At 43.6% G+C, this 18,631-nt stretch overlaps 1 protein-coding gene across 8 annotated transcripts in view; it reads left to right on the top strand.

The window, feature by feature from the left end:
* The first annotated feature begins 1,116 nt into the window (after positions 1 to 1,116).
* Positions 1,117 to 18,631, top strand: part of LOC148849345 (protein CHAPERONE-LIKE PROTEIN OF POR1, chloroplastic-like) — a 41,515-nt gene continuing 24,000 nt past the window's right edge. For 5 of the 8 annotated variants that reach the window (XM_088950417.1, XM_088950418.1, XM_088950414.1 and 2 more), the window contains exons 1-3: positions 1,117 to 3,507; positions 7,438 to 7,795; positions 8,747 to 8,823. In XM_088950417.1, coding sequence (XP_088806543.1) covers positions 3,043 to 3,507; positions 7,438 to 7,795; positions 8,747 to 8,823 — 900 coding nt within the window. In that variant the 5' untranslated portion in view covers positions 1,117 to 3,042. Of the gene's footprint in view, positions 3,508 to 7,437; positions 7,796 to 8,746; positions 9,027 to 9,112; positions 9,437 to 18,631 lie in introns of those variants that run through there. The other 3 variants (XM_088950415.1, XR_016100894.1, XM_088950416.1) reach the window with 3 other exon arrangements.

Below are 18,631 nucleotides of genomic sequence, written 5' to 3'. Positions count from 1 at the left end.
ATTTAAAGAAAAATAAAATAAAACATCACAAATATTTTGGCTTTAATGAAAAATTAATCAGAAGTTAAAAAAATAAAACCATCACAAATATTCAAACATCAAAATGCAATCAAATATTCATCCAACTTCAGCATTTTTTTTGCATGATTTTTAACAAAAAAAAGGATTTCTCATATATGAAACCAAAATAAGACAAATGATCATACAAAAAAAAAAATACCAAACATGGAGGGGAGGAGTTGGCAAACTAACCTCCTTGTCGTTAGTGGTTGGACGGTAAGATTGTCGCTGTTAAACTCTTTCAAATTGCAGATCTGCGAACACATCAAATAGGGGAGTTTCAAGTAAAAAAAAACCCAAGAAAATGGCTTAGCATGAAGAAAAACTTTACAAAATGTAAGAAAATGACAAAACGACAAGTCCTTCGACCATTTTTCCTATGTTTGAATGAGAGGAGAGGGAGGTAAAACCTTCATGCGGGGGTATTTTAGGTATTAAAAAAGTACCAAGGATTGGTTTGTCCCATTCTATTGGAAGAAGTACTAAAAAAGAAAAGCCAACATGTCACTTTTTTAAGAAGTGCTTCTTTTAACAAAAAAATAATTCTTTCCCACTTTTTTTACCAAATACATAAAATCACTTAATAATCACTTAATGTGTGATCCCAACTCTTAATAGAAGTACTTGTTAAAAGTACTTTTTAGAAGTGAAATCAAACAGGGGCTAAATAATAAAATATTGAAGAATGCATTAATCTACATAGTTTTAGCTTCGTCCATTAAGGAGTCGACAACCATTCAATAAACATCCCCTACAACCAAACAATTTGTGGTTCAATACTTCAAATATGAAGACTTGGCAATCAGGCCAGTTTGAGTTGGGTTTAATTTGGGTTAAGGTGATGATTTCAGGTTGGGTCGATAAAGGTTAGACCATAACCCTAATTTGCTCCTCACATTCCTCAAACTGTCCTCACACAACTTAAAAATGCCACGTATCTTTTGGCTCGTGCCTAAAGAACACATGTGCGATGGACAATTCATCCCGTTCTCTTCAAAACCCCAAATTCAACTTTTACGTTATATTCTCCCTTCTCGCCCGAACATAATTCGTCTCTCTTCCAGAAACAAAACCCTATGCCCCATTGACTGCCTTCTTCTCCCTGCCTTTCCGAAGTTTTGGGAGAAGAGAAAGGCGAAGAAACCTAAGAAGCGAGCAGAAGGTGGAGAAGTTGCGGCAACTAAAGAAGCCTCATCACGAAACCTCTGAAAAGCCCATTCGGACGAGCTCCGGTTCATCTTAAAATCCTCCCCTTGTTGCACCATCAGTGAATTAGTAGGCGGTGGCGGCAGCACTACGGTGGTGGTGGCCAAAATTGGTTGGAAGTATCATCCACTAAGAACACCCTATCCATCTTTCTCTCTCAATTTACTCTTTCATTTTCCTCTGTTGCTTTGATCGCTCACTCATTCAATCTTCTGCGAATTCTACCTATGATTCTCTGTGGCCTTGTTTTTTGTTCTCACTTGTGGCAGTATCAGAACTAGAGAAAAGGAGGAGACGATTTTTTCTCTAAGCTCATCTCCTTAGGCCTGCTATGAGATATTTATTATTTCTTATAAAATTAGAACGGGGCATGTCTTTGGTTTTGAATAAAACCAATTTATCGGGGTGGATATGTTTTACTTCCCTCGGTTTCAACAGGAAAAAGGGCAATCGTTTTTTTTTCTTTTGAATTTCTTCAAGACCCAGAAAACAGAGTGAAAGTTTCTACCAGAAAAAAAGAAAAAAGAGTGAGAACAAAGGTGAAGCTATTGCTTTTCTCTCTATGACTATGAGCTGATGGTTGTGAAAAGGATGTTGATCCATCACTTCTTATTGCCGCCAGAGAGAGAGGAAGGCAGTCGATGAGGAGGTTTTGGCTTTGGAAGAGAACGTTCAGGCGGGAAGTTGAATTTGAGTGTTTTGAGTAGACCTGGCAAAAGGTTGACCCAACCCGCGAACCCGATCCGACTCAACTCGCGAACCCGACCTAACCCAATCCGAAAAAAACAGGGCTAGGGTCTCATATTTAGCTTCCTGAATGTGAGAATGACCCAATCCAACCCGGAAAAAACTGAGTTGGGTTGGGTTGGGTTATGGACCAATCCGCTGACCCAATTGTCAAGTCTAATTTGGATTATTTATGCATTACTAAAAGTATTCACTCTTTAATTTTTTCTATTTAGTCTTTATTGTTTATTCTTTAAATTGTTAAATATTCAAGTTTATTTTATTTTATATTTAGAATTTTAAGATTAATTCTTTAAAATTTGGCATTTTCATGTAATTTTTTTTTAATTTTAATTATTTTTTAGGATAATCTGAATTGACCCATAGGTCAATATTAACCCAAATATTTAGAGTTAGGGTCTAGCATTTGACAACCCAACCCAAAGTTCAACCCAAAGTGTCTTGACCCAACCCGAGCACGACCCACCCAACCCAACTCGGTTGGGATGTGATGTGGGACGCTTTTGGGGCCCGTTCTGTGGGGCAGATGTGAATTCGAATTTTGGATCATCGGGTTTAGACTTTAGGGCACTTCACTGCACATTAAAATCGGCCAGCCCAATTGCCCAAGGTTTATAATCCCAGCTCGCCCAGGGCCCAGCCCAAACGACCAAACCCAGCCCACATGCATCTAGCCTCACCAGTAAATGAATGATCGATCTTAACGGTGGAATAAGAATTTGTACAACCCAGCACGAAGATCATTAAATCACATCAATAGATACGGTGAGGTCGGTGTGAGGCGCGGTCCGTGTCCATTCTGAAAGGCCACGTCTGCATTAACGAGGAAAGGTTTTCCTTACGATCGTATGGCTAAAAATCAGACTAACTGATATAGTTAAATGATTAGCGTCACTTCATCTAATTCAAGGTGAGGTCACAACAATACAATCAGGGGCCATGATTGCGTGATTCATGGTTTTAGCCCAACGGGCGTAGCAGATTATTTTCGCCTTTCCTCTTTCCTTCAGAGTATAGACTAACCAACTCATGGGGTCTAGATTCGAGAATAACATGTTTATGGTTGGAAAGAAGGCAACAGAGAGAGAGAAAAGAAGAAAAACTGAAGAGAGAGAGAGAGAGAGAGAGAGAGAGAGAGAGATGAACAAAATGGCTGCTGCTCTTTGCGTCGGATCCGACCGAGCTATCGTTTACAGTAAACCGGTGAGGATGGTCTGGGCTGGAGCATTGGTGTATCGTCGGACAGCGCAGCTGGGGATGACTAACAACAACCGTTGCTGGGGTGTGGTCCTGCCATCCCGGTGCACATTAACCAGGCCCTCCAGTATCGTCCTAGCCTCTTCCAGAGCCGACGACTCCGCTCCTTTCGAGATGTCTGTGGAGAATGCTCTGAAGCTGCTTGGTGTTTCCGAAGGGGCCTCCTTTGACGACATCCTTCGCGCTAAGAATTCTATCCTCGCTTCCTGTAAGGACGACCAGAAGACTGTGGCCCAGGTTCTTGTCCTACGCTCCTCTGTCAATTTTTTGCGTGAATCAGAATCATAAAAGTTGCTGGGATGATCTTTAGTTTTGTTCAATTCGGTTTTGTTTTATTTATTTATTTTTTCCGTCTTGCTTTTACTGAAATTTATAACCTGGGTTTGGTTATAAGGAGACTTGATGATCTGCTTGAGCTCTACATTCCGTAGAAAAATTAGAATTCCATGCCTGGCTGGTGAATTTTCAATCCGGATTGCTTATTCAAAGCTCAATTAATGTGTTTGGCTTTTGGATTAGGTGGGGAAAAGAATCATGTCCGATTCAGGGAGAATTTGAGGGAGAGGTTACTTAAAAACCCGGGAATCTGTTCGGGGTTTGAGCCTAGTCATCTTTTTTAGTAAGAAGCTAAATCGTCATTGTTCAATCTATAATTGCAGAAGCTCTTTAGTTCGCTATCAATCTACAGAATATAATTTGACATTTTCTAGCTTATTACCATATCAAATCACAGTTACATTACGGCCAGCAACCACCACTGAATATAAAAAATAAGAGAAAATTAATATATTTAAAGAGAGAAAAGAAGTAGAACAAATGTTTAGGAAAGAGATCATGACATTATCACTTATTGTTTTACTTTGTAGAACCGTCTTTCATTTTTCATGTTACTTTCCCATGGTTACTTGTGCATTCTTAAGGCTTTTAATCTTCTATGGAATACTTCTTCAGTTCTCCTTTTGCTATCTTCTCTTTTAGCAGTTAAGTTTTCCTATAGGACATGCAACCTGATGGATCATTTAAAGCAAAAGAATTTATGTTTATTCAAGAAATAATATGTTGGTATTATTCAGAAAAAATGTTTCATGGGCTTTTTTAGAGTGAACTCAACTCAGACGTTAAGACTGTGGTACCATATGCCAATAAAGTGAGCTTCTAGTGGTTTTCAGATATGGAGGGAATGCTCAATGGAACTACTAGCATGTGGGTGTGTGGAGGGGGAGGGAGACGGAGATGAAGGGACAGTTCTCCTTATTGGTCATTACTTAGTTCAGGTTTCAAAACCTTAGGGCTCAAGTTTTTCAAATAATCTTCAGTGCAGTACAGTGAACTTTGTACATTAATGGTAAATGTGCAAGTTTGAAGTAAGCAAACTAGCAATATTTCATAATCAAGATGCATTCTATTATGGTTATCCAACAAATGGAATATCAAGAGCAAAATAAGTCAGTGATGATTAACAGCATGGTGATAACAAACTAAAACATAACATTTGTCTTAAAGTCTGATTAGCGTACAAGGTTAAACTGACATTGTAACAATACCAGTTAATAATATTTTGTTGTATCTCCAAATAAACGACTAGACAAATAATCTGTCAAAATTCATACAAACATGAAAAGGGTAAATTCCCTCCCTGAGGTTTCGAACAATAACAGATACCCAGCCCATGCTTCTAAGATTACAATCACCCCTCTAGTCAGAACTCAAACGAAGAAACTCTGAATGACAATTGTGCAATGACATTAATACTCCTAATGTTTTGCATATATACTGAATCCTTAGTCCAAATACCAACTATACACAATTTTTATATTACCAGTACTGCCCCCATTCTTTCATGTTTAATTAATATATGATTGCCAAAAAATCAGAAAAAAAAATATTTCACCTTCAGTCTATTTGATTTCAATGTCACTTTTCTTGACCTAACAAAGTTAGGTTTGTAGATGGGTGCTACTGCTGGACTGGGGATAGGATTAGCTGAACACAATAGCTGTTCAACAGGCTGTGGAGCCAATGATAACACTCCAGACCAGTCATAAAATATATGGGACCCACAACCATTCAACCTCTCAGCGTGGGCCCCATGTACTTTTCTCACATGCTGTGTAGCAGGCAGGATTACGGTTTATAATAGTTTAAGTAGAGACAAAAAGATTACTATTGAAGTTAAATTTCTACTGAGAGAGAACTTGAAAGAACTAAAAACAGTTGAAACAGGTAGGGGGTCTAAACAAGAGGGGCAAAGTGTTGTGGAAGCTAGTGCTATTTGATTTATGTTGGATCCTTTGGAAAGAACACAATAGCAAAATATTTGAGAATTCGGAACAACCAAAAGTAGTAGTCATAGGCAGGATCAAGAGGGCTATTATCTTTTGGGTGCAATGCTACAAGAGCATAGAAAGCTTCAAATGACAGAATTTGTGTAATTATTGGAAGGGCATTGTTTTTTATGGTAATTTTGAGATATGACAAGGGATACAATGCATGGGGTAGAAGGTGTCTTGCTCATTCTCTTTCTTCTCATGTACAAGATAAAGCATACTAGTATGTGTTTTTGCTGAGAGAATCTCTTACCATTTATTTATAAAAAGAAGCAGTTGCAACAGAGGCCGGGGGAGATCCCCTATCTAGTGGTACAATCACTCTAATTTCTATATGTATTATGGTTGGTTCAATTGGCTAGGAGTCATCAAGTGCTGAAATTTGCAAAAAAATTAATTACTTGAAGATATCAAAGTATAAGTCCAATGTAAAACAAGAGAGAGAAAGGAAAAAAGTGTACATCCTCTCTATAGGGTGAGGGTTGGAGGGAAGGGGATGGGGAAAGAGCTCCACAAGATCAATTGATCTCAATTCCATTCGTCACTACTCAAAAGTCAAAACAATGCTAAACAACATAAATAAAGGTTCCTCTGGGGTTGAGAAGTCCTGTTATGCATGTGTATATAATTTACTAAACCCAATGACTCAAACAACTTCAGGCACTAAAATAAAGACCAGACAAACTATGTTATCTATGCAGGCATGGACCTTGTTAAACATATTAACTGTGCACCATCAATTTGGAGATAGAGAATTGGCAACATCAATGGTGCAGTTCCCCTTTTATTTCCTGTTGATCTACCCTTCTTAATCTTACTGCCTGCTTCTTTATCCTTTTGTATTCTCAGACCTTCTTTCTTTCCCCCTTTTCTTCATCACTTTACTCAACTACTTACAATGAATCTCGATAATTACCTTCAATAAACCATCTGATTAGCAAGAAATGCTTAGATATTTCATATTACAGATTTCCATGCTAAGTAGTACTTCAGTGGTTCTTCATTTAGCTAGCCATTCAATTTTCTTACCCATTATATGTAAGTTGAGAACGTGGAAGTTTTAGATGACCTTATTTTAGGGACTACCATACTACAGTAGTACTTTAAATAAATTTCAAAGTCATGAATGGTCTTGTCAGTTCAGTTAATGGACCTAGGAGACCTATTTGACCAAAAAAAAAAAGTCTAACCAATTCTATACCAACTCCCAAGCCCAGCCTTTGGCAATTCAATCTGGGGCACTGGTAGTGCTTCCTTCCTATACAACTGATCAATTAAAAGTGAATATGTTTGGAAGTTACTTGTCTCATTGTTCAAAGGGCACTGTATAATCATAACTTAACCCTAAGATTCATTTCCCCCAAACAATTCTCAAAAACATAATCTCAAATGGTAATTAGTGATCAACCTTGCATCAGTAGTCCTGTCAGAATAGCCATGACAGAATTGTGTACCTTTATGCTAGAATATATCTTTTCATGCATCATAAATCAGAACCCTACAAAAGGTTATGTCATAGATGGATCCCATTGAATCGTTGACTCTCCCCCAATCATGTTATCCATGTGACATTTTCTGGTTACATGGTCATCTAATGACTTAATTAACCCCTCCAATCATCTTGTTTACAGTCATCACGATCCTATTTCATTAGATTTACAGGTATTTTAGAAACTGATTGGACGTTGTTCTTAGTACAAATAGTGATTAGGCTTTGGTGTCCAATGATTGTTCTGCTCATCAACTGCAAGTTTCTTCATCATGCCATTAATACCTTGTCCATAATGTCCAAGAGTTGATCATTTCATTCATGGAAGTTGTGTTATTGTTTGTGTTTCAGGTAGAGGCTGCATATGATATGTTACTTATGCAGAGCTTAACACAGCGTCGGGCAGGAAAGGTTGCAAATCGTAGCATACGCTATGCTGATGTCAAACCTGTAAAGGGACCAGCAATGGAATCAATGCCTCAGTGGCTACAAACTACAGTTAAGAACGTGCCAATTTCAGTTGAAACACCACCTACAGGCAGCTTAGGTGTACAAGCAGGGGTATATGGAGCATTTATGGTATTAACATTTGTGAACGGAGCCTCAACATCATCAAGTCCATACTCTGGACCTGATGTGCCAGGGTTCATCTTAGCTACAAGCATTGGAGCTTCATTATACTTCTTGACAAAGAAAAACATCAACCTAGGTATGGAGCCATTTTAGCATTTTTTTAGCACTCTTATGCATGGATTTTGTTAGGATCCAAAGGAACTGATACCTCCATGGGTTGTCGATCTGTGCATGTGTAAGTGACTAGATCACCAGAATGACATACTTTTAAAATGAACTAAAAGGAAATAGTTATGATCTTGTGTTCTTACATCAGTTTGTGTTAGTATAGATATAAACATTATTTGCTTTGAAAGCTTTCACTTGGATTGATTGACAGATGTTTCAGATCTTAATGACTTGGATGTGTCAGAATTGAAGTTACAAGTCTTCGTATCTTATATTACTAGTGGTACAATTGTAACATTCAGGGCTTCATGATCACTTCTGGTAGGAGCAGACCATGCTAGTACATCATTAATTTTTGTCAGTAGGACTACAATAAGTCAAGCTCATTACTGCTTGGGGTCATAACGAACCTAAGCAAATTAGCAAAATGGAAGCAGCTCAAACCAACTTCGGTCTGCCCTTTGAAAGAGGTAAGTGAGAAGGGAAAAGGTGGTAATGGGGGTGGAGCCCCTCTTCTTCTAGCCGCGGGGTGGGGGAGGGAGAGATGAGAGATGCTGAGATATCGAGAGAGACCAATCTCAGATGGATTTAGAGAGCAATGATTTACCATTGCTACTAGGGTCCTGGGTTCATGGTCTCTAGTATAATGCAATTGAAGTATAGGATTCATATGGCTTGTCCCAAATACATTGGGTAAGGATTAGTCTAGTTGAATCAATTTATGTGATCTCCCTCTCTCTCTCCCACACATGCATGCACATGTGTGTGTGTAAGCCTCATTTCATGCATAAATTCTATTTCTGTTTGCAATCTTATAAATATAGGATGCATTTCAATCTGTCTTGCATCATTATCACACAACCATGCAGGACCAGCTGAGATGAATGCCTCTGAGGATTGTTAACCATGTTTTTTGCAGGAAAGGCAGCTGTGATGACTATTGGAGGCCTTGTCATTGGTGCAGCAGTGGGATCTGTAGTTGAGAACTGGTTGCAGGTAGACATTGTTCCTTTTTTTGGCATACATTCTCCTGCAGTGGTAGTAGGTGAATTCATACTCTTGTCCCAATTTTTGGTCTCCCTATACCTACGGTAGTTCTAATTATTGTTTTAACCGCTGAATAGTGTATAAATTGGTTCAGTCCTATAAATGTTGTTCGTCCTTGGAATGTATTATCATTGCAGAATACAGAAAAAAATGTAAGAAAGCTTCCATGTTTCATAGATTTTGCTCTAAATATGCCAATGGATATCTGTAACTTATATGCCATTTTTATTCATTTTAGCAATCTCAAGCACTGAAACTAGGAACAGAAACTCAGAGACAATGCCACCTGATCTTAATCCAGACAATTTATTGGAAAGGAGAAATTCTTGGGAGAATTATATATTTTTATCTATTGTGCCTATTTTTATTATCAATTAGATATGAGGAAATTTGTACTATCTAACAATCTTTGTATTAAAATGGTAAGGATAAGGACCTCCTTTGGCACCACTCTTGTAGACAATAACAGTATGATTGGTCTGTTCATTTGCATTGAAGTCGAACCTCTGAATGCTTCTGAAATTGTAATAATTATTTTTAGAAGTGTATTGGAGTTGGTGAACTTTCTTGGTTCTGAAGTCTGAATGTAAAGAATTTTACTTTGAAATCTAAATGCTGAGTTCTAAAAAATGACAACATTTTAACCTTAGATATGAGAAGTTTGTTTAATTATTTAACAAACTAATTAATAACTATAAAATGAATATCAAATAATTTATAAATAATAGAAATGATAAAAATGATAAATAATTAAATATTTTAAAGAATTGAGCAATTATTAATTAGTTAATAAATATTTAAAATAAATAATTACATAATTATTAATTAGTTAGTTAATAATTAACAATTATGTACTTCATAATTAATTCGTTAATTTTTAGTTAATTAAAATAATGAAGTATTAAATAATTTAATGAATAATAAATAAATATTACTAGATAATAAAATAATAAAAAGACAATTAATAAAATAATAATAGTTTATACGTTACTATGGCTGTAAATAGATCGGATTCAGCAAAATCCGTAACCTGATCAAATTTAAAGACCTTGGGTTTGAATCTGAATCTTAATTGACCCAAACTGGATTCGGATTTAATCTGACCCTGCTTTAATTTTTAAAATACAAAAAAAGTTAATTACTTTTCAACTTTTATATATAATAAGTTAATGTAAACATAACATACTAAATTTATTATATATATATATATATATATAAATATGTATATTATACTATAATAGGATTCAGATTTTAATCAGAACAGATGGAGTCAAACCGAATCCGATCAGATTACGTTAACACAATCTGAATATGAGAAAATTAATCGGATCAGATTCTGGATAGGGCCGCGGAATTTCAGGTATATATTTCAAATTATAGCGTCCGTAGAAGGAAGTGATGAAGGAAGATTTTGCCCGACCTCACAGTTATGCAATACGTGGCAAAGGCAACAGCTCGGCACAAAAGCACGCCTAAGATGCGAGCACCAAGGGGAGAAACCAGTGGTCCGAACTCCCTACTAGGAGCCCGAACTCCCCCTTCAGCCCCAAGCCAGACAGTAACCCGAACTGGCCTGCCTTATAGCAGTTCGGGACACACCTCGCCAAACTGGCCTACCTTATAGCAGTTCGGGACACACAAACCATACCATGCCTGACACCAAGGAAGTCCGTACCCAAGGGTGGCGCACCTGACTGACTTGGGATCTGACGCTTGACGACCGCACTCCAAACGGCCACCTGCCACCGCCTCCTGACACCACCATCTCCAGTTATAGAGATGGTTCCAACAAAAAGCAGTGACGGTTCTGTCCCAACAGAAAGGACAACACCCGAACTGACAAAAGCAAGGGTAATCATACCCGACCTGACAAAGGCTTCGGAGCGAGTGCGCGAAGTGGTTATAAAAGGCCCCCTACCCCCAACAACAAGGTATGTGAACTTTGCGCCATCTGGTCTATACTTTGCCTTTGAGAGAATACTAACTTGAGCTTCGGAGTTATCTCACCAGGTTCCCCCCGGAGTTCCCTCATCTTTCTCGTTTTAGGCTCCCCGTCGCTCCAGTCAGAGGCGAAATTGTTGACAACTAAGACAGGCCGGATTGCGCTCCATCAATTGGCGCCGTTTGTGGGAACGCTTCTAAAAGCCTCCCTCTAAATCTCTCTTACCTACCATTCTTTCAAAAACTCCAACACCCATGGCCTCCTCCAACAGTGTCGGACGTGGAACAGAAACGACCACCACCGGAGAGCAACTCCATGTTCCCGCGGTGTGCATTGGGCAGTTCACCATCCCTCTTTCAGTGGATGGGATCCCCAGTTTGAATGTGCCACAAGCAGTGGCGCCCCTGAACCCTCCTTTGTTGAACATCCCTCTTCCACTCCATATTGAAACGAACTTCGCTGAACCAACTGCTGTCTCACTGGCAACCCGCCAGAACCAACTGGACGATCTAATGCAATGCATGGGGCAATGCAAGCCCAAATGCAACAATTCCAGCAGCACCAACTCCAGCAACACCAGGTACTGCACCACCTCTCCCAGCACCATTACCAGCAGCAGTTCCCTCAGCTACACCTAAACTAGTCACCGCTCCCCCCCGGCACCCTATTTCGAAGCCGGTTAAGGCCTCCCCTCAAGGCGGACGACCTCACTGAGGAGAAGCTTCCCAACCCCAGAACCCCCTAATAGCTAGGCCTCATCCCCAGGCCGAAAGCAAAGAAAAATCGCCCCTGCCTTGCAGCTCGCAGGTGGGTCAGGAACCTCACCCACAAAGTCACCTTGGCGCTCCAGGCCCGAGTTCCCACTCACGGAGAACCGGTTCAGCACCCTAGCAGCAAGCCAGCAGTCTGGGCCCATCGAGCTTGGCAATATGGAGGCCAGCAGCGCCAACACTAGGCCCGCTCAAAGAAGGCACCGGCGAAGTTGCCGAACTGCTACCCGTGTCCTATCCGAGCTCAGAGGCAAGGAAGAGACGAGCTCGAACGAGGTAAAAACCGTCCCAATTATCTCAGTTCCTTACCCCCTTTCATTAGAACTTCTGGTAGTCCCCCTGCCCAGAGACTTCAAACTTCCATCTTTGGACAAGTATGATGGGTCATTTGACCCCAACGACCACGTCGATGCATTCCAGTCATAAATGCACATCGCTAGGGCCAGCGAGTCATGCATGTGCGTGGCCTTCACCACCACCTTCAGGGGGTGGTCCACACCTGGTACCGGAACCTAGCTTTCGGGTCAATAAGAAGCTGGACCCAGTTCGTGCAGATCTTCACCGCCCACTTTGTTATCAGCAAGAGGTGCCCCAGAACCGAGGAAAGTATCTTCGGGGTAATCCAAAGAGAAGGAGAACCCATATGGAGCTACATCAAGCGATTCAATGAAGCATGCTTGTAGACCCCTCGGCTAGACCTCGCGGTACAGCTCGCAGCGGCGAAAAGAGGGGTAACGCACAAAGAATCCAAATGGCACATGGTGGCCAACCAGCCAGCAACCGTAGCCGACTTCCTTAAGCTTGCGGACAAGTTCATGAGAACAGAGGAAGAGATCAACCAGAGAACTGAAGGCGGGGTTGAAAAAAGAAAAAGAGAAGGCGAGCCCTCCAACCCAAGCGACTGAATAAGTCATACCCAAGAGGCGAAGCCAAGCCAGCCGTCCCGAGCTCCCTTAGCAGTTCAGACGAATTACACGCCGTTGAACATAAGGCGGACCGAGATCTTGATGACGATCAAGGACACCCCCTACATAAAGTGGCCACCTCGCCTAAAAAGCAACCCAAACGAAAGGAACAAAAAACTATACTACAGTTTTCATAAAAATCACGATCATAGTACCGGGCAATGTAATAATCTCCGGGACGAGATAGAGGGACTCATCCGTCGTGGGTACTTGAGACATTTTGTATATGACAGTAGTAATAAAGCATGTCGGCAAGGGGAACACGGGAAGGATGCCCCCGAGTCGAGTAGCAGACTGGTCGAAGCCTTGCAATGACCTCCCCCAAAAGAGAAGCCAGTTCGGGGAACCATCCACGTTATAGTAGGCGGTTCGGTTGTAGCAGGTTGCACTTCGGCAGCAGCACAGACATCAGTTCACGAGGCGGTCTGAGAGGAGCAGAACCCTCCAAAGAGGCTAAAGACAAAAGAACCGATCTTTTTCACAGAAGACGACGCGCTTGTCACTATCCTCATGACGACGCGCTTGTCATAAAACTAAGGATCAACGACTTCGAAGTTCGGCACGTAATTGTGGACTCGGGCAGTTCGACAGACATCCTCTTCAAATCGGCGTTCGACCAATTACAGTTGCAGAAGAGCGAGTTGAAGCCCGCGCACACTCCTCTAGTGGGCTTCAGCGAAGAGGAAGTCAGGCCCCTGGGGAAGATAACAGTACCTGTGGAAGTCGGCACATGGCTGTGTGCGGTAAGACTCGACCACGATTTCCTGGTGGTCGCAACCCCCTCCCCATACAACGCCATAATAGGGCGGCCAATTACGCATATTCTACGTGCAGTGGTCTCCACCTATCATCTGGCAATGAAGTTCCCCACGGACTTCGGTGTGGGGGTAGCGCGGGATGAACAACTTGAGTCCCGCAAATGCTATGTTGCCGCCCTAAAGGGAAAAACCAAGGCAACCGACGACCTCGAACTGGAGCGGCCTACAGAGCAGGGCGAGGAACGAGCTTCGCCCACTGAGGAAACAGTCGCAGTCCCGACCTCGGCTACAGATTCGGCGTGAACGCTACAGATCGATGCTTCCGTTAAGGAGCCTCTACGAACCGAACTAGTGAGTTTCTTACTTCAAAATTTAGATATTTTTGCATGGTCCACGGCGGATATACCCGGTATTGACCCTGGCCTTATAACTCACAAACTTAACACTAACCCTGTAGTTAGACCCATTAGACAGAAGAAACGCAACTTAGCCCTGGAGCGTTGGAGGGCGGTCGATGAAGAAGTCAAAAAGCTCTTCGCAGCGGACTTCATAAGGGAAGTTCATTACCCGAGCTGGGTAGCCAACCCAATGCTGGTGAAAAAAGCTAACGGCAAGTGGCGCATGTGCATCGACTACATCGACCTGAACCGAGCTTGCCCAAAAGACTGCTTCCCCCTGCCCTGAATTGATCGCCTAGTGGACGTGACCTCGGGACATGAGCTGCTAAGCTTCCAGGACACATACTCAGGCTATAACCAAATCAAGATGGACCAGTCCGACGAAGAAAAAACTAGCTTCATTACCGAGTTCGGCCTGTACTGTTACAAGGTCATGCCCTTCGGACTAAAGAATGCTGGGGCGACCTTCTAAAGACTTGTAAATAAGCTTTTTCGGCCCTTAATCAGCACAAAAATAGAATGTTATGTAGACGACATGGTTGTCAAAACACAGTTCTTGCAGGAATTAATAAAAGACCTGGATTCTGTCTTCCAAATTCTGCGTCATTATAGAATGAGACTAAACCCAAACAAATGTGTCTTCGGTGTCACCTCGGGTAAGTTTCTAGGGTACATTGTCAACCGGCGCGGTATTGAGGCCAACCCGGACAAAGTAAAGGCAATCATTGATATGAGACCACCCGAAAAGTAAAAGAAGTTCAAAGGCTAAATGACCGCATAGCCGCTCTGAGCCGCTTCATGTCCAAATCGGCAGACCGCTACCTGCCTTTCTTCAAGGCAATCAAAGGTAAAGGGTTCAAATGGACCCGAGATTGCCAGCTCGCGTTCGACGAGCTAAAAACCTACATCGCCATTGTGCCAACCTTAGCCAGACCTGAGGAGGGCGAGGTCTTAGAACTGTACCTCTCGACGAGCGACGAGGTGGTCAGTTCGGTACTAATAAAGGAAGTAGATCTGGTCCAGCGGCCCGTCTATTACGTTAGTAAAATTCTACAGGGAGCAGAGACGAGATACCCGTAGATAGAAAAAATAGCGTACGCACTGGTGATTTCAGCTCGTAAACTCTGCCTGTACTTCCAAGCTCACACCGTCGTCGTCTTAACCGACAAACCCATAAGACAAGTCTTGCTGAAGCCCGAGGTCTCGGTCGGCTGACGAAGTAGGCCATTGAACTCAGTGAGTACGATCTCCAGTACAAACCACGGACCGTAATTAAGGCTCAAGCCTTAGCAGATTTTATTGCCGAGTGCATTTTTAGCCTCGAAGCCCCTCAACAGGTTGAGCCCGAGGTCCCCAGTTCAGGCGAACCCGGAGCTCCCAAGCCAATAGAGTCTGAACCCCGTGAAGTAGTAGCCAGTGTGGCATCTCTCCTGGTCAGGCCAAGCACGAATTGGGATGAAGAGCCCTGGATCCTTAACGTGGATGGTTCTTCGAACCAGCAGGGCAGCGGGGCGGGAATAGTCTTGTGCGGCCCGGGTGACACAAAATTGGAATATGCACTACGCTTTGAGTTCGCGGCATCTAACAACGAGGCAGAAAACGAAGCACTGATAGCCGGGCTGAACCTAGTGCAAAAGGTAAGAGCAAAACACATAGTCATCTGCAGTGATTCCTAACTCGTGGTCAACTAGGTTACGAGCGAGTACGAAGCACGCAAGCTCTCCATGATCGCATACTTAGCGAAAGCAAAAGAGGCCCTGCTCAACTTCCAGTCACACTTCATCAGGCAAATCCCGAGGTCAGAGAACACTTAGGCCGACGCTCTGTCCTGGTTAGCCAGCACAAGTCACAACGACATGAGAACCGTGTATATAGAGGACTTACCTCGGCCTAGTATTCTCAGTGGGGCAGAGGAGGTCGCTCCAGTCCTCGAAGTAGAGCCGAGCTGGATCGACCCACTCGCGAGCTTCTTGCTAGATGGAACCCTCCCTGCAGACTGCAATGCAGCCAAGAGGGTGCAGCGCCAGACAGCCAAATATGTCATAATTGACGAACAGTTGTACCGACGGTCTTACACGTTCCCCTACTTGCGTTGCCTGCGACCTGTCGAAGCCGAGCTTGTACTCCGCGACACTCATGAAGGTCTGTGCGGTGGACACCTGGGGGGTAGAGCACTCGCCCAAAAAGCACTTCGACAAGGATACTACTGGCCAACGATTAAGGCAGAAGACATCGAGCTCGTCAGAAAATGCGACAAGTGTCAGAAGCACGCCAATATCCACCATCAGCCTGCTTCCGACCTCAAATACCTCGCTAGCCCATGGCCCTTTGCACAATGGGGCATTGACCTCCTGGGGCCATCACACACATCCGGACAGCGGCCTACCAGCAGTAGGTAGCTCGGTACTACAACGCCAGAGTAAAGCAGCGAAGCTTCCGGGTCGGCGACTGATCCTTCGTAAGATTATGGTGTCCGAACCCGGCGTGGGCAAAGTTGGACCAAATTGGGAAGGGCCCTATAAAGTAAAGAGAGCACTCGGGGGGGCATACAAGCTCGAAACCTTAGAAGGCAAACAAATACCTCGAGCATGGAACATTGTTAACTTAAGGCGATACTACTTATAAACCGCCAAGCGAAGTGGACGAAATCGCTACAAGAGCCTTAGGGCCAAGATGTAGAACCAACAAGAAGAACCTCGAGTACAATAACCCGGGCAAGAAACAGATTGGCATATTATTAGTTCGACAAAAAATCGGTTCGGAAAAAAGAACACTTTAACCGAAAAGATTGTCTACTCCATTGCAAAAAAAAAGAAAAAAATTTACAAGCTCGGAGCTACTTCTTCCCCATCATAAGGCACTTCAACAACACCCGAAGGCCCTACCTCGCCCTCAGAATCCGGCTTGCCATCGACAGCATTGGCCATCTCCTGAGTTATACGCAAAGTGGATATGGCACTAACGTCGAGGTCGGGATACGTGTTCTGGATCATCCACCGGCTCAGCTTGAATCCCCTTCTGTAAGAATTTACCATCAGGTCGTCAAAACGCGGATAGGCAATGTAGTCTTCAACGACCTTCTTCTTGGCGTCTTCAATACCTTGGGAAAAGATCTGCGTTTTCTCCCTGATGTCCTTCTGATGATATTCAACCTGATGCTGCAGGTCCAACCTCAAGTCTGCCATGTGCTTGATGACTACCCCCATGGCATCGGCATCCTGCTGAGACATTGCCTGCTTGGCCATAGCAACGCGAGCAGCCTCTTTGGCAGCATAAGCGGCCGCCTCAGCAGCTCGGGTATTCGCCTTGGCGGCACGGAAAGCCTCTTCGGCAGCATGAGCGGCCGCCTCAGCAGCTCACGCTTGTCGCGAGCTCCTCTCGACCTGGGCCGTTAAGGCGTGAATAGAAGAGTTCACCTACCAAAAGAAACAAATGAGTGACAACAGCAAGAAAGATAGAAAATGAAGAAGGCAGATGAAATCTGACTTACCACCATAGCATGAGTTACGGCACGACAGGCAACCTGATTCAAGGGAAGATCGGTCCACGCCGCGATCTCCTCGGGGAAAGTAGCCTCCCTACTTTTCTGAAGAGTGTAGTTCGGCGACAACACTTTCCTGAACTCCCCTTGAGCTCCCGAGCCTGAGGGCCCAGCCTGCGCATGAGCGGACCTAGAGAGAGCAGGAGCACTGGAGTAGGTGGGAGCACCCGTGTGAGTGGTCTCAGCATAAGGCGCCCTGGCCGCTTCATGCATCGGAGGAGCCACCTCGGGCTCCCTGTGCAGATCCTCCGGCGTGTAGCCTGGAACTTGAGGCTCCTCATCTGGGGGCAGCTTGGTACGAGTTCGCTTGGCGACCCGCTTCCTCCTCTTCATGCCTTGGAACAGGCGCCCCCCACGAGTCCTCTCTACGTCATAACACCTGCAGAAAAGAGTTCGACATCAGAAAAAATGAAGGAACAAAGCAAACAAGAAACCTCTGAGCTAGAAACCTACCCGAACTCAGGCCTACCGCAATAAGCTTGGCCTCTGTTAAGTACTGATGGCACTTTAAACCTTGCCGTGCCCATTGCCGGAGGCCCTTCATCATCTATTTATCAAGAATGACACTAGAATCAGTAGGGACCTCACCCCACCCGGTCTGAAAAGGCCACCCATGTGCACTTCGCACCCCGAAGTAGTCCCGCTTCCACGCCGGGACCTTGTTAGGAAGTTCGTGCAGAAGCTTAAAGCCCGGGCGAGGAGACAGGTAATACGCCCGTCTTCCCCCAGGAAGAGAACCCGATTGTTTCTTGAGCATTAAGATAGAGGAGAATATCTCCAAGTCTAAAGGGAAGTTCTGTTCGCAAAAAAGGGAGACTGTTCCCACCAGGTTCCGAATAGAGTTCGGATGAAGCTGGCCAATGGTAACGCCGAAGTGGTTTATGACCTCGACGAGAAGTGGGTGGAAAGGCAGTTGCAGCCCCGCAGCGAGATGCTCTCGAAAAATCACGATCTCATCAGGACCGTGTTCCCCAGGAAGACTACCCGAAGGAATGAAATAGGTGTACCCCCTAGGCAGATTGTAAGAAATAAGTAGAGATTGGAGCCCTCGGGCATCATGGTCGAAGGACCAAACCTGTCTAGCATTCGACCTCAACGAGAGGTAGATGCCAAACTGCCTGAAGCAGCTCGGCCTACGGGTTCGAAGTCATCCTCAAGTTCCACCTCAGGATCACTAAAGCAGTCGGGGAATACGGCTCGGTTCGTAGAACCTACATCAGTCATACTTGAAGAATCGTCTGAGCTATCAAAGCTAGACATCGAGGAGAAGAGGTGGATTCAGGAAGGAACTCACTGGAAGAAAAGTATTGAAGAATGCAGAGACTCGAACAAGCCAAAAACCTTGAAGGTGAAGTAACAAGCCTAGATGCGAACTGAAAGGCC

This window comes from Nelumbo lutea, chromosome 6 (assembly GCF_056320005.1).
Source record: "Nelumbo lutea isolate HS-2025 chromosome 6, American lotus-T2T, whole genome shotgun sequence".
NCBI classification, from domain to species: Eukaryota; Viridiplantae; Streptophyta; class Magnoliopsida; order Proteales; family Nelumbonaceae; genus Nelumbo; species Nelumbo lutea.
This window is presented reverse-complemented; position numbering and strand designations above follow the sequence as displayed.